Source organism: Eublepharis macularius, chromosome 3, assembly GCF_028583425.1.
Source record: "Eublepharis macularius isolate TG4126 chromosome 3, MPM_Emac_v1.0, whole genome shotgun sequence".
Taxonomy (NCBI): Eukaryota; Metazoa; Chordata; class Lepidosauria; order Squamata; family Eublepharidae; genus Eublepharis; species Eublepharis macularius.
In genome coordinates, this window is record NC_072792.1 from 160,284,570 (window position 1) to 160,307,255 (window position 22,686).

Below are 22,686 nucleotides of genomic sequence, written 5' to 3' on the forward strand. Positions count from 1 at the left end.
TGACAGAGGCAGACAGAGACTGATAGACCCATCTCCATGAATTAATCGCATTCCCTTTTAAAATAATCTCCAACTGCAAATTCCACGTTGTGTGATGCAGTATTCAATACGTTCTCTTACTATAGCCACCTATTCCACATCATGAACATTTTAAAACCTCTATCATACCCTCCCTATTAGCTAGAAAAGAGTTTGGTACACCACCCTCATAAGTGACCTTCCCTTCACAAAGAGGCCATCCTGGAAGTCCTCTTGGGACACTGCCCGAAGGACCCCATACACCAGCATATGTGGCTTGAAGGCAACCCCTCATTTTCCAAAGGGAGGGGTGCCTGGTAACAATGCCGAATTGGAGGGGGGGCAGGATTAGATAGAGAGGATACATTTTAGAAAAGATTTTCTACAAGTCTTATTTGCAGAGTTTTCAAATAATTCTAAAAGTACACAGTGGATCATTTACGATTAAAAGAAAAATTGCATATATTACTACATTAATTCAAGAATATTTTTTTTAAACAGGAAAGAGAAAAGTCAACAGGATCTCATAATACTTACCCTCAGCCATTCCACCATATTCTCTTCTATTTCACTATCTGCTGATATATCCAATATAAGACGCCTTGTTAAATGAGCTTTGTGGTATCTCATGAAAACATCTTTGTTCTGTACATATTTAAGTACTAACAGCTGTTTAAAAAAGCATTAAACAAATTTCACTACCCAAAATTAGCATATATTGTCACTGCAGACAACCAAATCTATCTTGTTGTCATCAAGTGCACCCTCTCAACACACTATGAGTCTCTTGTTTACACATCACTGAGGAACAACAATGGATGGCTCTGCTTTGAATTCAAACTTCCCGCTCTTCTCTTTTTGATGGCACTCTTTTTTATACAGCAAAGCACACATGTGTGTAAATGTTAGTATAGAATATGTACAACTTTTACTCTGGTTTTTAACAAAGTGGCACGTAGCAGGATCAATTCAAATATACAGCGATTAAATTTTACAATATCTGTTTAAAGATATTTCTCATCCTTCCCTCCCATGTGATCTCTAATGTGGCTTACAACAACATTTAAAAAGTTTCAGATGGGTAGCCATATTGGTCTGTAGTAGAAGAGCATGATTTGTCAAGTCATAATAATACAAACAAAAATCAAATCAAATACAGCAATCAGAAAGCAAACCTTCCACTAAGCCCTAAAGTCATGAAAGTAGCATTTAAAAAAGAGGTAAATTAAAAAAAATCTAGCAGCAACATTAACCAATGCAATAAGCTATACTGTCTAAGACCCGCCTTCCAAGAAGGAATAAAGCCACTATATCATGGTATACCTCAAACTTAACCTCGCCAGTCACTCCAAAAACCATGTTTGATGGTATCTCATGACACAAGCTAAGGTGACCAAGGCAGTCTCTGTTGCAAAGCAAGGCCAAAACCCAAAATGGAATGAATTGAATTAATAACCTAGGAATGTTATCAGTTGCCACCACATACACAAACATCTTGCTCATGAATGGACCACTGGAGGCCAGAGAAAAGTTATCCAAATTGGTTGTACTAAAGTTCTAAGACTCAAACATGACTTCCACTTCTTTTCCTAAGCCCTGCACATATGGGGTAGTATATGTATACTCCATAGCAATGGGAATGGGCTAGATCCTGATAACAGTAGTCGCCATCAAGCAGTCAGTTGCATGCCAGAAAGTCATGTTTAAAAACCATGACATGTGTAACAATGAGCTAGCCTGCTGGCAATCAATTCAAATACAATCCATCTCCCTTGTCAGCAACTAAATTAAATTAACTAATTTGAGCTTTGAACTCCACAACTACTCATGTAGAGCTCTAATATGCTTGAAGGCAAGATGTTGATAAGCTGTTGATGGGGGGTGGGGGTGGGAATCACAACCATAAAATTTATTTCTCTCAAATGAAAACCCAGAAAAACCATGAGAGCATACCACTTCTTTAAGTTTTGCTTCAATTTCTTCAGAGGTTAGTTTTTTGCTTAGCGGTGTTTTCCTTAACAACATGTCACAATAATTAGCAAGTAGCTCCGGGCACTTGGACTCTGGCTGTGTTTTCAACCCAACCCTAATAGAACACAAGGAGTAATGGTTACAAGATCACGCAAAGCAATCTTCCATATTAAGATTCGTGCATTATACAAATTCAGGTTATTGCTAAAAAATAAAGAACACATTTAATTTTCTTGAAAAGTGATAACAACGGTGCTAACATTTTCATAGATTCCATTTGCTGCTTCTCCTCTGAAGGATCATTTTGAGTGGGTTCCTCTCTTGTTGTGAAGTTGCAGATAATAGCAACCCTGTAGGGTTTTCAAGGCAAGAGACATTCAGAGGTGGACTGCTAATGCCTGCCTCTGCGTAGCAGCCCTGGACTTCCCTGGTAATCTCTCATGACAAACTGAATCTAAACAAGAATGAAATGGTAATGAAAACAGGCCCTGAATTGTGACCAAGAGGTGAGAGTACATTACTGTGCCTACTTTTTGGCAGGGATGGCAGCAAAGTGAACTCTGTCACCATTACAAGCAGTGGAGCTTTTCTAGGTTGTGAAGGAGCTCATGCCCCAGGCTTCTGAAAATAGACCCAGAAAACACACTGGCTCCTTGACAACTGAGCAATCAATCTGTCCTGGAGGAGGTTCAGTCCCCCTAAAGAACAGGTTCATAGCTGAAGCCTGCATTTCCCCTGGGAGCCACATTGCCTTTTATCAGCCTCAGGTTGTATGCTACTTATGGCTGTTCCTCAAAAAGCATAATCTGGACATAGCAACCCATGCTCTGATTATATCCAGGTTAGATGACTGTAAGGAGCTCTACATGGGGCTGCCTTTGAAAACTTGAACTCACCCAAAACGCAGAAGCCAGGCTATTGTTAGGGGTGGGATACAGAGATTGTATCCCCCAAAAGATCTGCACTAGCTACCGATTTGTTGCTGGCACAATTCAAATTGCTGGTTCTTATCTTTAAAGCCCTGATTTTCTTGGTGCTTGAGTACTTGAAGGACCACTTCCTCCCATGTTGTCCAGCCTGCCAGTTAAGATCTGTCTAACAAGCCCTGCTCTTTGTGCCTCTGCCATCAGAGGCAAAGTAGGTGGCAAGCAGAGACAGAGGTTTTTCAGCAGGGGTACCTTGTTTATGGGTTGCTCTTCCCGGTGAGGCTCACCTGATGCCTATGCTGCTTTTCTAAGGTATCAGACCAAAATGTTTCTGTTCATTCAGCTTATAATTAACACTATTTTAGTGCGGAAGCTGACATCTTCAGTTGTCAATGGTCTGTTTTTATGGTCTATGATTTCATGTTGGGCTGGGTTTTTTAATGCATATCTTTCAATGTTTTGTTATTATTTTGTAAGCCACCTGGGGCAGGTTCCTGAAGAAAAGGCACAAACATTTTCTACATAAATAAATGGTTAAAAGCAAACAAACTGAACCAAGACAATGGAGGTGATGCTGGTTGGAAAGACTGATTCGGTTAAAAGCCATGGGGTTATACTGAATCCAGCACTGCTGCTAGAGAAGCAGGTTAATGCCGTTGCAAAGGAGGCTTTCTCCCAACTCAGACTAACCTGGAAGACGGCCTCCTACTTTGACACCTCCGATCTGGCCATCTAGATTCATGCCATGGTTGCAGTGAGACTAGACTATTGTAATGCACTTTACATAGGTCTCCCCACACAGTCAACTCAGAGACTCCAGCTGGTGCAGAACGCTGCAGATCATTTACTTTTAGAAGCTGGATGAAGCATGCCTATTACTCCCATTCTGCAGTCACTCCATTGGCTATCCACAGTTACCGGGTTCAGTTCAAGGTTTTGACTATCATGTATCATATAATTATGAAAATCTGTGTTCCAAGTTTAAGCAACAGCAGCATGTGCGGAAACAGCCTTTCCCTGGAGACTCCACAAAATCCCACCATCTTTCAAAAAGGAAAACTCCTTATTTTATCCATTTTTTGACAGCTAGGTATTAAATCAACATATCAATGATGTTTTAGTATTTATTGTATTGTATCCGCTGAGAAAAAGAGAAAATACATGCAGGTGTTTAGGAAGGAAAAAAAAGAACTATTCATTCAAACTGTACTGAATTTGCCTAAACAATTTCAAAACGAATGTCACTAGATACAAAGTAGGATCAAAGTTACGTACCCCTTTTGTTTCAATGGTAATTCAAGTTTAAATATTGTAGCATCATTTACAACAGCTTTATATGCCTAACAAAAACAAAATGAAACCAGTCACAACTCCATTAATGCAGGAACAAACAGTAACTTCACATTTCTCACCATTCTCAGTAGCCTGGTTTAAATGTCAAGTGGGACCACGAATGGCAATCTGGATTGTATGCCCCCCTCCCCCACCTCCATGGCTTCCCCTCCTTCCTTTATCTGTTTAACAACTATTATTTACTTCAGTGTATGAATCAATGTAACCATGATGTCTGCTAACTCTGATTTAAGATCAGACCATGTTTAGCCTGGTTCACAAAACAGGATGAACAATAATTAGTGGTAATGAGGAAGAGGATGGGGAAGAAGCTCATAAGCCCACAAAAGTAGTCCTGAGAGTCAAGTCACTGAACTAACAGCAAGATTCTCAGTTTATTTAAATAGCTTCACAGCTGACTTTCAACAGCTAGTAATATTATCTCACATGTATTAGTCTATCATAATTTGTAGTGATATTCCTTAATCTATTTAACAGGACAGAGGTCTCCAACTTGACACCCATGGGTGCCACGGCACCTCCCAACAACTTCCTAGCATCTGCCAAAAGTTTTTAGAAAGTGGGCAAGGCCAGGTGGAGCACTTTGAGTTTGTTGTTTATGGTATAATGTTGACAGTGGCTTTACATGTGCAAATAGCAGAGTGATAGTCCAAAAACTCAGAGTGACTTACTTGATTCTGACTAAACAAAATTGGGCAGCACAGCTAAAAGGCTTAATGAACCTAACTGGAACTTGTATTGAAGTAATCAGATCTTCCCAGTTTTAACCATTTTTTTTTAAAATGGAAGTTGAAGTTGATAATAACATCACTTTATCAAATTCTGTTCTTTTCAAAAATGGCTTCTGTTCCTATCAAAAGAGTCTCTCCCTTATTGTACACAATGGCAAGGAGCTCTCACCAGCTCTTCAGCACCAGTTGTTACAAACACTAATGCAAGTTAAAACTGCCTGGGCTCATGTAAAGGGATAACCAAGTGAAGAAGAATTGTTTCCTTTCCTTTTTGCATAATAGTGTTAGATACCTGTAAAATAGATACTGACAGATGAGGGTTTCTTAGCTAGCTCAATTATGTATACTTATTTTGTGTGTATGCAAATTTTTTTTTTAAGTTAACTTTACAAAACATCCCATTAAACAGAACTTCTGCCTGAAATGTTGAAGAGATACTATTAGAGCTATGCACTGCCTGGTATTTTGTGCCTAGTCCCATCTTCTTGCGTCAGAATTCCAAAGGTGCCTACGGGTTCAAAAAGATTGGAAGCCCCTGCAATAGGATCTTCAGTAAATTCTTTGACTTAAAAGTTTCAAAATAAGATAATGGAACTATTCATACTTGAGCATACATTGAAATACCTTGCTGAACCAGGCAAATAAAACTTGATAGCCAGTTGAATATTTATTTATAATGGGGCTGCATCCTGTGGATCCATTCCACTATCAAAGGTGCTTTCCTCAGTGCAAGGAGTGGAACAGATCCATAGGACCCAAACCTTATATTATGCATATAAGAGCTCCTTATATCATGTATGTTCTAAAACACAAGCAACCGTTTCTAGATTTAACTGTTCATATAAAGAACGGAAGCAACAAGTCAATTGAATTTGTAACAGCATACCTTATCTCTGGCAGTAAGAAATCTTGGATCATCTTGAAAAGCTTCTTTTACCAGCTTGCTAAATCGATTAAATAATGTGAGCAATTGTTCTACATACTTTTCAGAATCCTAAAAATAAAACAAGCAAAGCAGCAAAAAATAAACAGCCAAGTCTGTGAAGGGGAAAAATAGCATGGGTGATCATTATTCAGTGTCAATGATAAACTGGACTGCTTATGCCTTAAGTTTTAAAGTCAAACCTACTCTTCCAAAGTGTGGTACTTAGCTCAAAACTGGTAAGTCGCTACATTTGATTTGAAGCATGTTATCAATTCTAAGTAAAAACTTTATTACTTATTACACAGAGTTGTTTGAATTATGTATCCCACCCTTCCACACCCACCCCAAAAGTGCTCTTCTCCACTTTATTTTGATAAGGCAGGACTGGAAGGACAACACTGCTCCATTCAGGCAGGAGGAGAGGGGAGTGCTTCACGTGGACAGGCCTACATACATCACAGGTTCTCCATAAATCCTATTTTTCACAGGAATCAGCTTCAGAAACATTTATTTGCATTGTTTACTTTCTCCCCCCTTCAGCAAAATTCTCTCCACGCCCGCAGACCTAACTGTGATTCATCACTGCATCCGCACTAGCAATAACTATGACTTAAAGTCAATCAGAGTTCTATGTATTGTCGAAGGCTTTCATGGCCGGAGAACGATGGTTGTTGTGGGTTTTCCGGGCTGTATTGCCGTGGTCTTGGCATTGTAGTTCCTGACGTTTCGCCAGCAGCTGTGGCTGGCATCTTCAGAGGTGTAGCATCAAAAGACAGAGATCTCTCAGTGTCACAGTGTGGAAAAGAAGTTGGCAGGTAATTTATATCTACTCAGGAAGGTAGTCTTTATATCTACTCAGGAAGATACTCTATACCGGACAATAGCCCTGAAGAGAAGATTAGCATATCAAGCACCAATCCATATGCAAAAGAACCTCCTCAGGATACAGTGAAGCCTCCCTCCATTAGCATTCCACACCCTTGGAAACTCTTACAGGATGACTCAGCCCAACCCCACCTTCCTGGGTAGATATAAATTACCTGCCAACTTCTTTTCCACACTGTGACACTGAGAGATCTCTGTCTTTTGGTGCTACACCTCTGAAGATGCCAGTCACAGCTGCTGGCGAAACGTCAGGAACTACAATGCCAAGACCACGGCTATACAGACCGGAAAATCCACAACAACCAATCAGAGTTCTGCTTCACCAAGGTTTACAAACAGCTTCAAACCTTAATTTTAAAAAAGGAATGTCCTGGTTAACAACAGATCAAACTGGAGACCTTGGCTGCTGTCATCTTTTTGATCCCTCCCACGTTACCAACAGTATCAGGTATTCCCACTGAAACGTCTTCTGCAGGAGATCTGTAGATGACAGAGTTCCCTTCCTGCCATTTTTTACTTTCATGGCCCACTATGTGTTAGTTTTGAGTGATAACTAGTACAAGGAGCCTTCAGAGCCAGCATAGCGGCAGATCCTTCTAGCTTCCCAAGACCCAGGAAGCTGGCTTGGTGCTAGTCTCCTTAAATAACAGAAAGTCCTATTGTAATTGTCAGTTAGGAGAGCTAATTGTTTACATCATATCACTCAGTTAAAGCCTGCTGGTCTTGACTGAATTAGATTTCTAAATTTAAGGAACTGGTAATATTTTCCGACTATACTTAGTAATAGCTTAGTTTGTAAAAATTGTATTCATGTATTAATTTCAGCAATTTAAAATTTACGCTTGGAACCATTTGATAATTTTGGACATTTCTCTCTAAGAGAGAGTGGGGTAAAGGACAAGAAACACCCACTTACAGTAGTAATCGTTTCAGCAGCTGCTACCATATCTGCTAATCCAGCACTAACAATATGCTCTTCCAGATCTTTTAACATAGGCTCTATTCCATTAGGAACTTTATCCATCAACGAAAACATTAAATGCAATTCTGAAGATACAAAAAGTTGAAGAAACAATGAGTCAATCCAAATACTGCAAACCGTTTGGAAGGATTATATGAACAGTTGGGATTACTCCACAGTAACACTCTATATACAACTCACATGCACACTGCAAACTACCGAGGAAGATATTATGAACACTGATTTTATACAGCAGAACTGTGCAGAAGTTAAAGCTTAAAACCATGGCTTGAAAAGTTAAAAGTTGTTTGCAGCCATGTCAATCCCAAAATCAAATCCATACACAATTAGGAGTGTGCAGGGCCAGGTCGCTTTGGTAAACCCGAAGCGGGGGAAAAATCCGGAAATACCTTAATTCCGAATGCTTCAGAAAGCTTTGATTAGGGATGCTGGCCCTGATTCGGATAGCCCTAATCTTTATGGATCGGGTCCGATTTGGGTAATTTACCCGAATCGGAAACCCGAAGCGCACACCCCTAAACACAATCCTCATAGTTACTTAGAACCAAACACTGGTACATGTCGTTTGGCTGATCCTAATAAAAAGAATTATGTGGACTATGTTCTTTTTTAAATTAGGAGTCACCTTTGGGGATGCATGCTCCCTCTACTTTCATCCCTGAACCAATTTCCATCTTCCTACCCATTCTACAATTAACCATGGTCTTACATTACACCTGCATCAACACAATCACTCAAACCCAGATACCAGGTTAAGACCATGGTTTACATTAACCATGGTTTCATATGTGCTCAAACACAAACTACATCAGAGAGGGAAAGGAGAGCAAAAATTGCTTAGGTAAAGTATAATGCAGTATCTAGCTACCTCTATTGATCTATTCATTAGATTATTTTAGAAGCCAAGTATTGGTAAAACAAAGGGAAAGAAGCTGGGATGTATGTACAAATTCTGTCTAGCTTTTGCTGGAGTTCTCCACAATATCCCACATTCAGAGATCAATGTTTCTATAGTAGCAAGTTTCCCTTGAGAGATGACAGTCATACTTGCATGAGGTTTGATATCTTGCTATATTCGGCACTGGATCAGTTCCAAGCAAGTGCTGTCAGAACAAGCAGTCAGGCAAAGTTTTAAGGTCAGATGCCTTCTGAACTCTCAGGCTCAAAAGTACAACTTTCTGCTTTGAAAGCTGGAAGTATCTTATTGGGGAGTAACAGTCAACTTCTTACTGGGGAGTAACAGTCAGCCTTCGACAATATAACAGTCAACTGTTCAAATCATTAATAGTTTTTCATGTCTCATGTGAAATAATTTGGTAACCTTTCCATGCAGTGAGGTGGAACACTGACAAAGAATGTTTTGGTTCTCCCAGTTTGTCCCTTCCAAGTCCCATACATAGATCATAAGTAAACAACCCTCCTCTTCAATAGAAACATTTTCCAACAAAATGCACAAGTTCATTTTATTCTCAGGCAGACAATAACTACATGAATCTAAAATCAAGGTTGATTAAATTAAGAAAAAAGCAGGCAGCAATAGAATAAAGTGCAGCAGCAGTGTATGTGAGACGAGGGGAGACGTACTTTTCCAAACGTAATTAGATTAACATTACTTCAAGACCATTAAAGCTATCTAGTCAAACTGTTCCACTAATGAATTCAAATTTCTTTGTAAAGCCAATGAAATCACTGAGCTGTCGCTTACAACATACAGTCTTTCTAACATGTCTCAAATGTCTTTTATTCTTCAGCAGTCTAATGGGACCAAACTATTTTTAAGTTTCACTTACTTTCTGTTTCATTTCGTTTGATCATGCCTTGGCATTCAGCTAAAATGGTCTCTTTAAAAGACGTCACCAGAGCGTTCACACAGCACTCCATAAGCTGAAAAGTAGTAAGAACCATTAAGATACTTCAGATGGTGCTGTTTTATAAATGCACAAGCTAATTAAACAGAAAAGACTCTTTCACTCACAGTATCTCAGCTTTTCATTGCTCAGACTTTAGATCGACTTTAACTGCATTTAGCCCTAACGTACATAACTGGATAGAACACAAGGACACAATGACACTGCATTCCTGACTGTAGGAAAAGCACTTTGATTTAGTAAAGTTTTAACATGTGAATTCTTGCCAGTATTAAGGATGGGACATGACTCTGCTACGTAAACATGTAAAGCCTGTACTTACTGCTTCTACGGAGTTACATTCACGTCTGGTTTCTAAATATCGTAGTGCTCTTTTTTCTTCTTCCTTTAATTTAGCATCTGCCTGTGCAGAAGCAGAATGAACCATCACTGAAAAGTATTAACATCAACCAAACAGCTGTCTTCATATTAACACCATTTCACTTACATATTTCATATAGTTCTGTACACCGTTTTGTTGCAAATATGAAGGGGCTTGAGTTCTGTAAAACCTTTCCGTTGAATCAAGATAAGCTTTTTCAAAGTTATCCCGATAAATCTGGAGCTTATCTTCAGGATTAGAACACAGATTAACTATAGAGAGAAATGCAACGTTAGATTTCATTTTGGAATTTGTGATGAAGAAATGCATCTTGCTTCACTTGCTTAAAGCAATTAATATAGAAGTTACAGACACACATGCCTAGAAACATGGTCGAGCCTTCCATATACATTTTAATGTTGAGTGAACAGGGTATGAGTTACCAGTCCTGAGAAGTTTGACTAACAAGTAATTTATGAATTAACAGAAATGTACTGTGGGTGGGAGTAAGTTCAGACTTTTTTCAAAATCAACTACTGTAGTATGAGTAATGCCTCAGGAGTCTTTTCAGCAACGATGTGCAGAGGGATTCCCCCTCTGAATTTGTCTCAGGACATCTGCTTGATACTGACACTGGACCCAAAGGCTATTGTCTTTCAGTGAGGGAGGGCAACTCAGCCAGCAGAAGAGAGGGTATTTTTACCAGTTACCCCCTTCTGCTGCATCCCCCTTTGCCCCGTGTGTTGTACCCAAGAAGCCCCTTGAGCAGCATTTTATAGGATTCACTGGGCTGCATTGGGAGAGGGAAGAAAGGAATGTTCTGTTCCATTTGCAGAACTTGGCTTATAGTACTTTGAATCCAACTCACAAGTTTTAAAAATCAACATTGATAATGTCTGATGCGATCTCTATTTAACCAGCTATTTAAAGGACTTGTTGCAAGTGTAACAAAGGCTCATCGTTTACAAACAGTTGAAACTACAGAGGCAGATTTAAGATTACAGAATTTGTCACTGGTTGCAGGGAGGAGAGAGGGATTGCTTACTGGACTTGTCACTGTAATTGCCAAAACCGCGATTTCCTGTAGAAATCTATTACCTTCAAGTATTTTTAAAAACTGCACCAGCTGTTAAATAAAAAAAAGGGTAACTGAGGTTTTTTTGGACTTCCTTTGGGGCTTTTTTTTTTTGGACAAAACACCTTCTAATTGGAGGCCAGCTATGGAGGTTCATATATTAAAAAGGAGGTAGCATTTATGCCCCACATACCATAGGATTCTCTAACACCGATGACAAGTTGAGAGTCAAATGCTTCCCCCAGCCGTTCTGCATGAACCAGCTTCATGGCACTGTCCTGAAGCCGAGTCTTTATATTTGAAAATATGGACTCGTTCCACGTATCTAACATGAGCTACAAATACAATAAGGGGAAAAGATAAGAAACTACAAAGGTTTTCTGAAGACAAAGTATAGAGATCAAGTTCTCGGATTTGACTGGTCTAGCAAATACAAGTTTTTGGAATAAGATTTCACTCCTTTCTTAGAGTGACATGGACGACTCATGCAACACAAATGTTGTGTTGCAATTACCACTCTTTTCCAGGAACTGATTTTTTTAAAAATCAGATTTGGCCTATAACGAAGGTATATTTTCACCCTAATTGGCAGGTGTGGTAAGAAAATAGAAAATAAGAGAACTGTGCACTCAGTATAAACCTAGCTTACCTTTAACTCATAAAAGCAGGCTCACTCCAGCTGCCTGTCTCCTCTATGCATTTTAGCCCTGTACCCAGATAAATATGCCCTGTGTGCTCAGCTAGTGTCACTTGGGGTGCAGCAGAATTTAATTCCTCTGTTGCAGCAGATATTAATCAGCATTAGACATGGGCACGAACCCAAAAAAACCCTGAACCATGGGGTTCGCGGTTCATGGGTTTTCACAAACCATGAACTCCCACGAACTGGTGCAAGTTCATGAACCAGTTTGTGGGGTTTAAATGCCCCTTTCTGGCTGCTTAGCAGCAGGGAAAGGGGCATTTAATTGTTTAAAGGGCCCTTTCTTGCCACTTGCAAGGGGCAGGTCCCTTTAAACTATCAGCTGGCAGGGGGGGAATCCCCCCCAGCCGCCTGCCAGCTGATAGTCTAAAGGGTCCTGCCGCTTCCAAGCGGCAGGGCCCTTTAAATGGCCCAAACCCCAGCCCCCAGCCCCACACTTACCTTGCTGCTGGGGTGGTGGAGACCACGGCCCAGCTTCCCTGCGGGCCCACGGCCTCCTCCTGCGAGGGGTGGGAAGGCCATTTTTGGCCTCTTCTGCTGCTGAGCGGCCTGCAGAGCAGTGGAGGAGGCAGAAAAAGGCCACCACAGTGGCCATTTGCGGGGCAGGAAGGCCATTTCAGCCTCCTTCACCGCCCTGTGGGCCTGCAGCTCCCATTTGAGGGGCTGGAAGGCCATTTTCAGCCTTCTCCACCGCTCTGCGGGCCCGCACAGCAGCGGAAGAGGCCAAAAATGGCCTTCATGCCCTTTGTAGGAGGCTGCGGGCCCGCAGGGCGGCTCCAGGGCTGGGGGTGTGTGAGCTGGGGGGGGTGGGAGCTGGGGCTGAAGTTTAGGCCATTTAAAGGGCCCTGCTGCTTGCAAGCAGCAGGGCCCTTTACACTATCAGCTGGCAGGCAATGAGGGGGGGATTCCCCCCACAGCCTGCCAGATGATAGTTTAAAGGGCCCTGCCGCTTGCAAGGGGCAGGAAAAGTTTAAATGGCCATTTCCCCGGGGAAATGGCCATTTAAACTGCCCCTTTAATACGAACCAAACAAACCAGTAGACCAGTTCGTGGAAGTTCATGGAAATGAGCTTCCACGAACCACTGGTTTGTGAACCACGAACTGGCCTGGTTCATGTGGTTTTTTGGTTCGTATTTAGGTTCATACTCATGTCTAATCAGCATTACTCTGGGTAGCATTCTCCTTAGTATATCATTAGGATGGGGCCATAGTCCCATGTAATATCACGTGCTTTGCATGTAATCTGACACCTCCCGCTAAAGACCTCAGGCATCAGGTGGTGGGGAAGGATCCTGGACTGCCACTTTCAGTCAAAGTAAACAAAGTAAACCATGCTAGATAGACCAATGATTGGACTTGATATAAAGCACTTTCATAGGTTCATTAGTACTGTAACAAACTATATCTCATGACAGGAGCTTTCTGAGGGGCAACATACCACCTACCTTTCGAACAATACTGTCTTCTACATTGGACTTCTTATTGCTGCCCTGTTTGCCCATAAGAGTAATCTCTAGCTGACAAAATGGCTTGGGCAAGATATCACATTGTGTAAAGAATTTACGCCACTCTACAATATAGGCTTTCAGTAGCGCAGTATCATCTTGGTGGCTCAGCACTCTCTGAAAAGAAGAGGCAGATCCAAACAAAGACATTTATAAAACATTCCCGTTTCAAATTAACTTTCCTATTTTAGACATAATGCCTCTTACCCATTCAGCTTTGGAATTTTAATTTTTAAAAAAATAACCTTAAACTATGCCGTACATAATAAAACATGCAACATCTCTTATTACCAGCACAGCTGTGTGAGAAAGCTCCAAAAATAAAATTGCCTAATATTTGTCCTGGAATTATAAAGTAGGCAGATTCTTCTGCCTACTTTATAAACATTTTTTAAAAAATGAAATTATGACTAAACCCTGAAAGTCAGCAAGCCACTGAAGCAAACGATTCAAAAGTATTCCACATTGAATGGTCAGGAGAAGGACAAAGAGCGATGCAGAGCATGGAAGTCCCGCCTCTGGAGATCTTATTCAGCAATCTCTTCAGCTTCAGATACGTCCCCAGGCATCATCCATACACTTTCAAGCATACCTTCACAGCCACAGAGTCAAAAAGTGCTTTTTAAAGAAGAAACAAAGCTAGGACTGTCAAGAAGCCATAATATCACATTCTGCCTGAAGAAGGGAGCTCTGACTCTTGAAAGCTTACTCTCTGAAAATTCTGTTGGTCTCTAAGGTGCCACTGGAGTCAAAATTTCGAGTATGCTGTATTTTTTTCTTAATTGTCACAATATCAGTGTAGATTCCCACAAACCACTTCCTGTTACTAGAAGTGTTTATCTTGGCCTACAAACATTTTACAGCACTGCTTCCTTTCCACACAACAGGGAAAAACAAATTTTGCTATAGATTCGTCTTTGGCATGCCTACAAATCATTATGCACTTGCCTCTCATCTTATGAATAAAAGCACAGAGCTGAAACAGTGACTTCAGGCAAAGTTTAGCATCAAAGCAATCTTTATAGATACTTGTTGGAAAGGGGAGGAAGAGAACAAACCCCTCTTTTCTGTGGTGGCTTAATCATTTCTGGAAAGAATGATTTGCAGCAGAACTATCATTCTGACCTCTCACTTCAGCATGTGATAGATATAAGCACTCCAGAATCAGAGCTGACAATTTAGTATGCACTTGTAGAAGTGTAACTAGATATGGGTTTATATGCAGGTAAGATTATTGCCTCTATTTCAGACTCTAAAGAGCAAGCAGGCCCCTAGATCTTTAGAAGTATTCTCTGTCCCTTTGGTGGGCTGCATGTGCAAGCATCAGGGCACGTGCAGCTGCCTGAATGGGGAAATAACACATCCCTGGCACGGTTTCGGATCAGGAAAAAAAACATGGGGGCAGAACCCCTCCCTCCCTCCATGCCACCATCCCAAGGACCCTGGAGCACTTCTAGAGGGAGTTCCCCACAGGGGCGGGCATATGGTTACTAGTCCCCATGTACATGTCTCCATGCCTACGTCAGCTCTAAATGTACAAGGGACTGGGCTGCATACATGTGCTGTATGGAAACCTGTAGGAAGCTGTGTTTTGCTGCTTGGCTAAGCAAATCTTTGTGATAAGAATTATGTTTCTGAATAATTTAAATTCTCTTTAAAAGCGTGCCTGAAAACTGTAACACCAGGGAACACCTTTGGCCATTGTTTTGCTGCCAGCTGCATTTCATCACTGTATTAATACTTTATTTTTAAGCTGGAGCTTTTAATTATAGTTGAATATCTGACAAGCTCACTCATTTATGGCTTGGATCCTGCCTAGACTTTCCGTGGGTGAGGGGCGTGTGATTTCTGCTGATTCCCAGTCTACAATCGACACAGCCCTTGAACAGGATAGCCTCTATCAAGGAACATTTTTGAGGGAGACGATCCGCAGCATCTGTTCCAGTTCTCAGTTTTACGCAGCCTAACTAACACGCCACACTGGACGACATGAATTCATGCAATAACCCATAAACAGAAGCAATTTACACTGTAACACTATACAGCAAGAAAAGCATTCATTTTCTTCCAGATGAACACTTACTGCTTGTGCTTGTTTAATAAAATCAAGGATGTCTTCTTTTAAAGCCTGGTGTATTTTTGCGGGGCCTTTATCATCCCATAAACAAACTGCATGCACATCCCTAGAAAATATATACATTCAGTCAGTATAAGATAAAAACTCTGATCTTTTAGCCAGTAAGAGTCAGAAATAAATGGGCTCTTAGAACAATCTGCCTGACAAGATCAAGTATACTCAAAATATCATATGAAATTCCAACAGTGCGATCCCCAATTGTGGGGGCAAGGGGGAGCATACACACTTTCTTTCCAGTAAGTCATTTCATACTGACATCAACAAAGTACCTTATTAACTCCTGAAGAAGTCAAACCATTTGAAGAAAATTAAAATAACCCAATGGTATGCTGCATTGCATTTTTCATTTGCAGCATACACTAGCTTATGCACAGGACAACAGATACCAGCTTATGATATGGGAGTACTGGTAGATGGAAGAGACAAAAGACAAACAACTTGGACAAGTCAATTTCATATACACACACTGGAAAGAATGTAACTGAATACTAGATCACATACTTTTATCAAGATCCTAGCATCGAAGCCTAGTATGACCAGGCAAAGAAAGTTCTTGTAAAGGATCTAAGAAACTTGATCTTAAGATATTAATGAGCTGCTACCTATCAGCACAGAACAAATGTCTCCTCATAATGGCTGGTTTGCCCACCAGCCTACTACAAACCTAATGGAGCCTCACAAATGGCCTGCTTGCAACACATAAGAACAAATTTTCAAGAATAGTTATGGATGCAATAGCTCTCTGACTATATGTTATTTATCAAGAATTCTTTGCAAATCTAGAACATGAAACAACATGGACTACAGAGATCAAATTCTTAACTTCAGCTTTATGTTTCTGTCTATTTCCAACCTGGAACCTACCTGACTTCAAAATTGTGACAGGGCAAACTTTACCAGCAAGGCTGGCTCATGCGGTTTGTTTTGCCTTTGCAAAAGCAGATTAAAAACCCTAAAGTGACTGATGCTAACCTCCCCCACCCATCCCAAGATTATCATACCCTTCTCATTCCACTTTATAGAGCAGAATATTGGACAACCTGAAGCCACCAGCACTTCAAGCAGGCATCGACAGAGAAACATCATCTGAGGGCAATACCATAAACTTTTCTAAGAGCAAAGCAGCTTTCTGATTGGAAAGTCTGGTGTTTCATACACTCAGCTCTCCTCCACTTCTCCTCCTCCCTTCCACCCCAGCTCTTATACAATCTTAGCCTCTCCCCTCAAAGTATCAAAAAGAATACCCTCTTGAAACCATATGTTTTGCAACATGTACTCTTAAAAGCCGTGTTCTAGTTTTGAGTAGGAAAAAAACAGAGCTATAATTGTTTACTTAGCAGTTTCAATTTTTAAAGTTAATATTAGTAACTGAATAGAATTCACGATTCTGTCAGCTGAAAAGCAACAGCCAGGGCTGTACAAAAATATCATCATCTAACCATTTTACTAAAGTTACTTATGAGACAAGACTTTATCAATTCCTGGCAGTTTTTTAAAGTACTCATTAATTCCAAATAAATCACTGACGTTGCATTAATCTTTTAATTTTCAAAGATGGTTGCTAGCAATAAAAAAAGATGTTTCTAATAGGATTGTTCCTAGAACAATGCTTATGCTACTACAAAACAACCATCACTGTATTTCTGTTCCGGTAATTAAGAACTGCAAGTTATAAGAATTACTTACGAAAACAGATCAAACCACTGCTGCTTTGTGACAGATTCCTGGCGTAAAAGCTTCAGAACAATAGGGCGCATGAAATCCCATTTGTCTTCAAACTGAAGTGCACCTTTATTCTTCCAAGAAAGAAAGAAACAGGCATAATTTTAATGCCAGTCAAATATAAACCAGGCATTTATTCAGAAACAAGCACATTGAACACTGTTCAGTGTTTTACTTCTGTGTGTGCATAGACTTACCATCTTAGTCAAGCATATCAGTTGGACACTCCTGCCTTTTAATAACTTTCTGTGATATACCTTGTGAAGTCCACAATCATAGAGCTTTATTTACAGTATTTGGGAGAATATATATTAGCATGTACCATAGCACATGTGCAGTGCTTACCTAGCTTCTGATGTCCAAAACGATGAACCAACAACCTTTTAAAAAGCCCTAATAATAGAGTTAGGTACTCTATTCCCTGGTGAAAGTTGCTCAATTTATAGCAGTTGCTGGAAATTAATATTGTTAACTGATGGTCCAGACCTCGGATTTAACAAGGAATAAAACTATGACATTACCAAGCCAAAAACCAGGCAAAAGTTTTTTAAAAATGACAACTGAGATGTTTCATTATTATGTCTAGGTTGGATCCAGCCTGCTTTATTGTTCAATCTTGTCCAGTTCTCTTCCTTATTAGATCCCCTGTTCCACATGGCCTTTGTCAATGCAGATTCCAAAGGCAGCCTCTCTGTTGGTCTTCTCTTTTTCACCAGTAGAAAATCTGTCTGGATCCAATTCTGCATCCATGTTGTATTTCTGAACACAGTTATAACTTCAGGACCAAACACTGCAATCTCCAGCACTTTTTTTGGTACATATTGTTCTCAGAAAACAATTATTACGTACAAACCTCTCCAGATATGTCCAACAATGAACCAAAATTATGTGTACTCCACAATTAACATGGGCCACTAAGTTCCTTCTCAAATGACAGCTGACAAAAGATGTTCAGGAAACATTTAAAAACAACTGGAGGCAGTTTTGGGTTGCCCATGGTCAGAGACATTTGGTCTCAAAACAGCTGTTTTGCTGCTAAAAGACACGTAGAAGTGGAAGAAGCATTATACTATTCTTGTCTTTTTAAGATGTGTCTGCACAGGCACATATTCTTATTACTTATTCTTATACTCCTGTTTTGAACAACTTAGCAAAAGTTGAAGCTGAAACACAAGAATCCATTCTATCTTAGATAGGACAAAAGTATTGCCCACATCAACTCTGTATTGAGACAAAGCTTGATACAACAGGAGCGATATATGCAGACTGAAGTAGGTTCTGGACATAGTGCAAACTGAAAGAAGCAGATGCATGTCAAAGAACACTACATACAAATCCAAGCTGCACATCTGTACCAACCCAAGCATTCCATTAGTCAAAGTTGACCGATAATGGGATATGCTGCTATAACAGTGTAAGCCTTAATGAAAAAAACTAAATGCTGAACTACCATGAACCCTGGACAAACTAAGGAGTGCCTTGGAATACCAGCCCCACCACATGTATCACTACCAAGCATAGGCTTTGTAGATACAGAAATGGCTGTAAAGATTCTAACCTCCACTACTTCGCCTTCTACCAAGGGTTCTCTTGATGACATAAGGAACTAGCCACCCATCATGGCCCCATTTCACAAAGCACTAATTCAAAGAGACAGTGAGGAAAAATTCTGGCCTGTCTCTTAGCCAAAATCTGCCTTGTTGCAACTAATATGATGTGTTTCATGATCTCAGAGTACAACCGTCCATTTCTTCCTCTCCCACTACATCTTCCTCACAGCTGGCCAAGATCAAAAGCCCCAAGGACAACTTGCAGCTTTTCCAGGCAAAGTGACAAGAGTTGCACATGGCTGACAACTGGAATGAACAGAATCACTGCATAAACGGAAGAAGAAAATACAAAGCAGCTGTCAGACGCTCCAATCACCCCAAAATTGCTCATCCTGGCAACAGATATTGGTTCAAAGAGATTCCCAGCAGACTCACAACCACAAACAATATATAATGAGTTTTCTACCTTTTTATGAACTTCATTTTCCCCAACCATTTATTTCCCTCCCTACATTGCTTGATAATTCTGCCATTATCCATGTCTACACAGTAAATTCTTCATAGAGATACTACTTAGATATAGTCAACACAAATGCCACCCTCTACACTTCACTATAGCTCTAATAACCCCTATTCAAATGGAGAGGCTTTAAGAAATAGTTTACTGAATGAGACAGAATGCTTAATTTCTGATACCAGCTATACCCCTCATCCTCTCCAGGCCACTGTGCAAAATTATCTTCTTGTGCCCTTACTACATTTTAACACTGTCATTTTAGCTGCTAACTTTTAGATTGGGGCCATATCTCTTACTACATTTAAGCACAGATAAAGCAGGGATATGTCTTGACCATCGACTGAACATCTACTGAATTTCAAACAATTAAAGAGAAACATTGCCAGGAGGCAACTTCAAGAGAAGGCCTTGGGCTCTATGCCCTGTTGTTGAGCCTCCATAGCAACTGACTGGCCACTGTGTGAGACAAGATGCTGGACTAGATGGACAACTAGTCTGAACCAACAGGGCTCTTCTTATGTTCAGCTGGAACACACATTTCAAATCATCATGAAATCTGATCTGATGCACTACAACACATTAACATCTCCTTTACTGCTATAATTCTAATGCAGTTGCACAACAGCTAGAAGAAAAATGCTGGAAGTGTTAGTCATAAAATGAACTCTACATTACAGTGTTTTCCTTAGTTCTGTGTTACTTGCTGGTAAACTCTGGAATGCCTTCTCTGAAAGAATAGGAAAAGAAGGACATGGACCACAGAAATGAATTTATAATTACCAAGTAAAACTAAAACACAAAAAATTGAGAAGCAGCTTGAAAACAGCTGGCATTCAACTACTAGAGTGACAAGAACTATATAGCAGTAACAGCAAAACCAAGCCAATCAATTACAAGCTTTTAAATCCATTTGGTTTAGAAATTCAGCTCCTCCCGGAACTGAGGGAGTCTGACAAGTAGGTACTGGTGGTACTTAGGAGATGCACAGAAGGAAGAGTGAGCAGGACAGTATCAGGGGGCTGTGGAGAAATAGGGGTTTTATATATATATAAATAGGGGTTTGATAGACCAACCGACAGATAAATAGGGGCTTTTTATATATATAAAAATGAGGGCTGCTACAGAAGCAGCTGCAAAGTGAGGCCTCTGGGAAGAGGAAAAAGTAGTAACATGATCCTACCCATGTTAACTCAGAAGGACGTTTCCACTTATGTAGCTTATTTATAGCCCGCCTTTCTCACTGACACTTAAGGTGGATTACAGAGTATACATAGAAAGTAACTGTACAGCAGAAGAGAACTGAACAATGCAATAAAACTAGCTGTACAAAATCGAACAATGCGAGCAACAATTTGATCATACAACGTAAAATGCAAATGAACAATGCAGGCTATGGTTCTTAAGGCAACTGAAGATTTTTTTGGTGCATTCCATTTAGGCTTGTGGCCCTTTGCTGTCTGTAAAACTTCATTAATACACTACTAAATAGTTTCATATCTTACCCTCTTCCAAAGGTGCTTGGTAACATTTATAGGCAAGAAAATACACTACCTAAAATTATCCAACACATAATCTTCTATCTCTAAATAATACAAGCATTAAGTAACCTTGAGCGCTTTGCTATTACAGAGCACACAAGATGTTAAAATCATATACAAAATCAGGCAAACAGTTTCTGGTTAGTCCCGAGAACCTTCTTTCTCAATGGGCAGCCTTTGAGCTGCATCACATCTACGGCTGTGCCTCTTACATTTCTCCCACTGTCTCTCACAGGGAAATCTTAGATGCCACCATTCTTTACTCTCTTGTGCGCATGCATGGGAAATTCTATTTAGAAGGCCATGACTGGGACACTAGCAGACCTGGAAGCAACAGTTGTTCCGATTATCAGCCAAACCCCAATCTCTGAACTACTTGCTATAATCAATTGCCTTTCCTGAATGGCAGTGCTCTTCGTCAGGGATGGCCAATATCTATTCTCAGGGATTGCTCTGGCCTTTAACATTATCCGAGAGCCAGATATATGCACGCCTCCCACAGATGATTGGGCATTTATAGAGCTGGTATCACACTGTACCATTGAGATCACCGAGAACCAAACAAACTTTCTGAAACATCCCCTTATGAAGTGTATGAGCAAGACCTTTTCCTTCCCTTAATGTGAACAAAGTAGCAATAGAATCTACATGGACTATACAGTACCTTGTTGTTTTTTCTCATTACAAGTGAAACTGCAAGCAGAACATTTGGAATGAAGTTTGATAAGGTCACTGGGGGCCAGATAAAGATACTCCAGAAGGTGGGCCAGTTGCATAGGCCATACCGATTAGATCATGCTTACAAAGCAATACTATGCAGAATTATTCTCGTCTTAAGTCCACCTATGTTAATGGACTTGGACTGGAATAACTGCATCTCAGTATGCTTCTCTGGTAGGTGTTTCTTCTCAAAACCAATCTCACAATTCAATCCATAATGTTTCAGTCTGTTCGATTCTAGCCCAACAAGTGCTTTTAAGGTCAGAAATGTTTTCAAGTTATTATTTCAGAAAGAATACAATTTAGCACATTTGCTACAAGCACTAGAATTGACATCGCAAAGTAAAACTTCACTAATTAAGCTTACAATTTTAAAAGCCTTTCCCAAATTTTTTTAAAAAATTACTTATTCACTCAATACTGTCAAAGAGACCCCAAAATAATTCATAGAAATACATTTTTTTTAGAGTTCTATAAAACATGCTGCCAAGGGAGGAAAACACAATTATTACACACTCCCAAAAAGAACAGAACAGCAGCAAAGACAGCAGGGAGAAAATATAATTTTCTCAATTTCACTCTAAATGCAGTTCCCCCATCAATAAAATCGATGTCAAAAACTATACCAACACTAAAAAGAACAATCTACAAAAAATTATGTGTGGAATGAAACATCTGCAGAGAAACTAACCTCATTAACTTTGTTTTATTTCATCTATATCCTTTTTCTCACAAAGGGGACCCAAAGCAGCTTACATCATTCCCCTCTCTTCCATTTCCGCTCACAACAACACTGCAAGGTAAGTTAGGTTGGGAGTGTGTGACAGAGCAGGAAATCAAGCCTGGGTTGCCCAGATCCTAGTCTGCCATTCTAGCTACTACATCACAGTAGCTCTACATACACCACACGACGTTAAAACCAAGGAATACACAGAGCTGCAGAAGACTCAAAAGAAAAGGTTTGTCATTTTCTCCCCGCTACTCTAGTTCAGTCTGACCCCAATTTTTGGGCAAGGATAATGCAATGGGGAAAAAGAGAAAACTGAAGCTAAATAAGAACTGCAAGAGAAATCCCATTTTAAGTTATATGGAACACTAAATTATCTGAATTCTATATGGGTTTTAAATAATTAACCTAATGTAATGGCACTCATTTATTGAAAAAACTTTTTTAAAAAAAAAAACTACTATGAAGGCTCCA

The 22,686-nt window shown here is 40.1% G+C and overlaps 1 protein-coding gene across 1 annotated transcript in view; it reads right to left on the reverse strand.

Moving 5' to 3' along the window:
* CUL5 (cullin 5) overlaps window positions 1-22,686 on the reverse strand; it is a 35,661-nt gene that overhangs the window by 9,887 nt on the left and 3,088 nt on the right. Inside the window, exons 2-13 of the mRNA XM_054973806.1 lie at window positions 17,125-17,234; window positions 15,385-15,484; window positions 13,242-13,418; window positions 11,289-11,430; window positions 10,147-10,292; window positions 9,982-10,062; window positions 9,582-9,675; window positions 7,726-7,856; window positions 5,886-5,993; window positions 4,191-4,255; window positions 1,972-2,104; window positions 556-687 (exon numbers count right to left, since the gene is read on the reverse strand). Coding sequence (XP_054829781.1) covers window positions 556-687; window positions 1,972-2,104; window positions 4,191-4,255; window positions 5,886-5,993; window positions 7,726-7,856; window positions 9,582-9,675; window positions 9,982-10,062; window positions 10,147-10,292; window positions 11,289-11,430; window positions 13,242-13,418; window positions 15,385-15,484; window positions 17,125-17,234 — 1,419 coding nt within the window. The remainder of the gene's footprint in view (window positions 1-555; window positions 688-1,971; window positions 2,105-4,190; window positions 4,256-5,885; window positions 5,994-7,725; window positions 7,857-9,581; window positions 9,676-9,981; window positions 10,063-10,146; window positions 10,293-11,288; window positions 11,431-13,241; window positions 13,419-15,384; window positions 15,485-17,124; window positions 17,235-22,686) is intronic.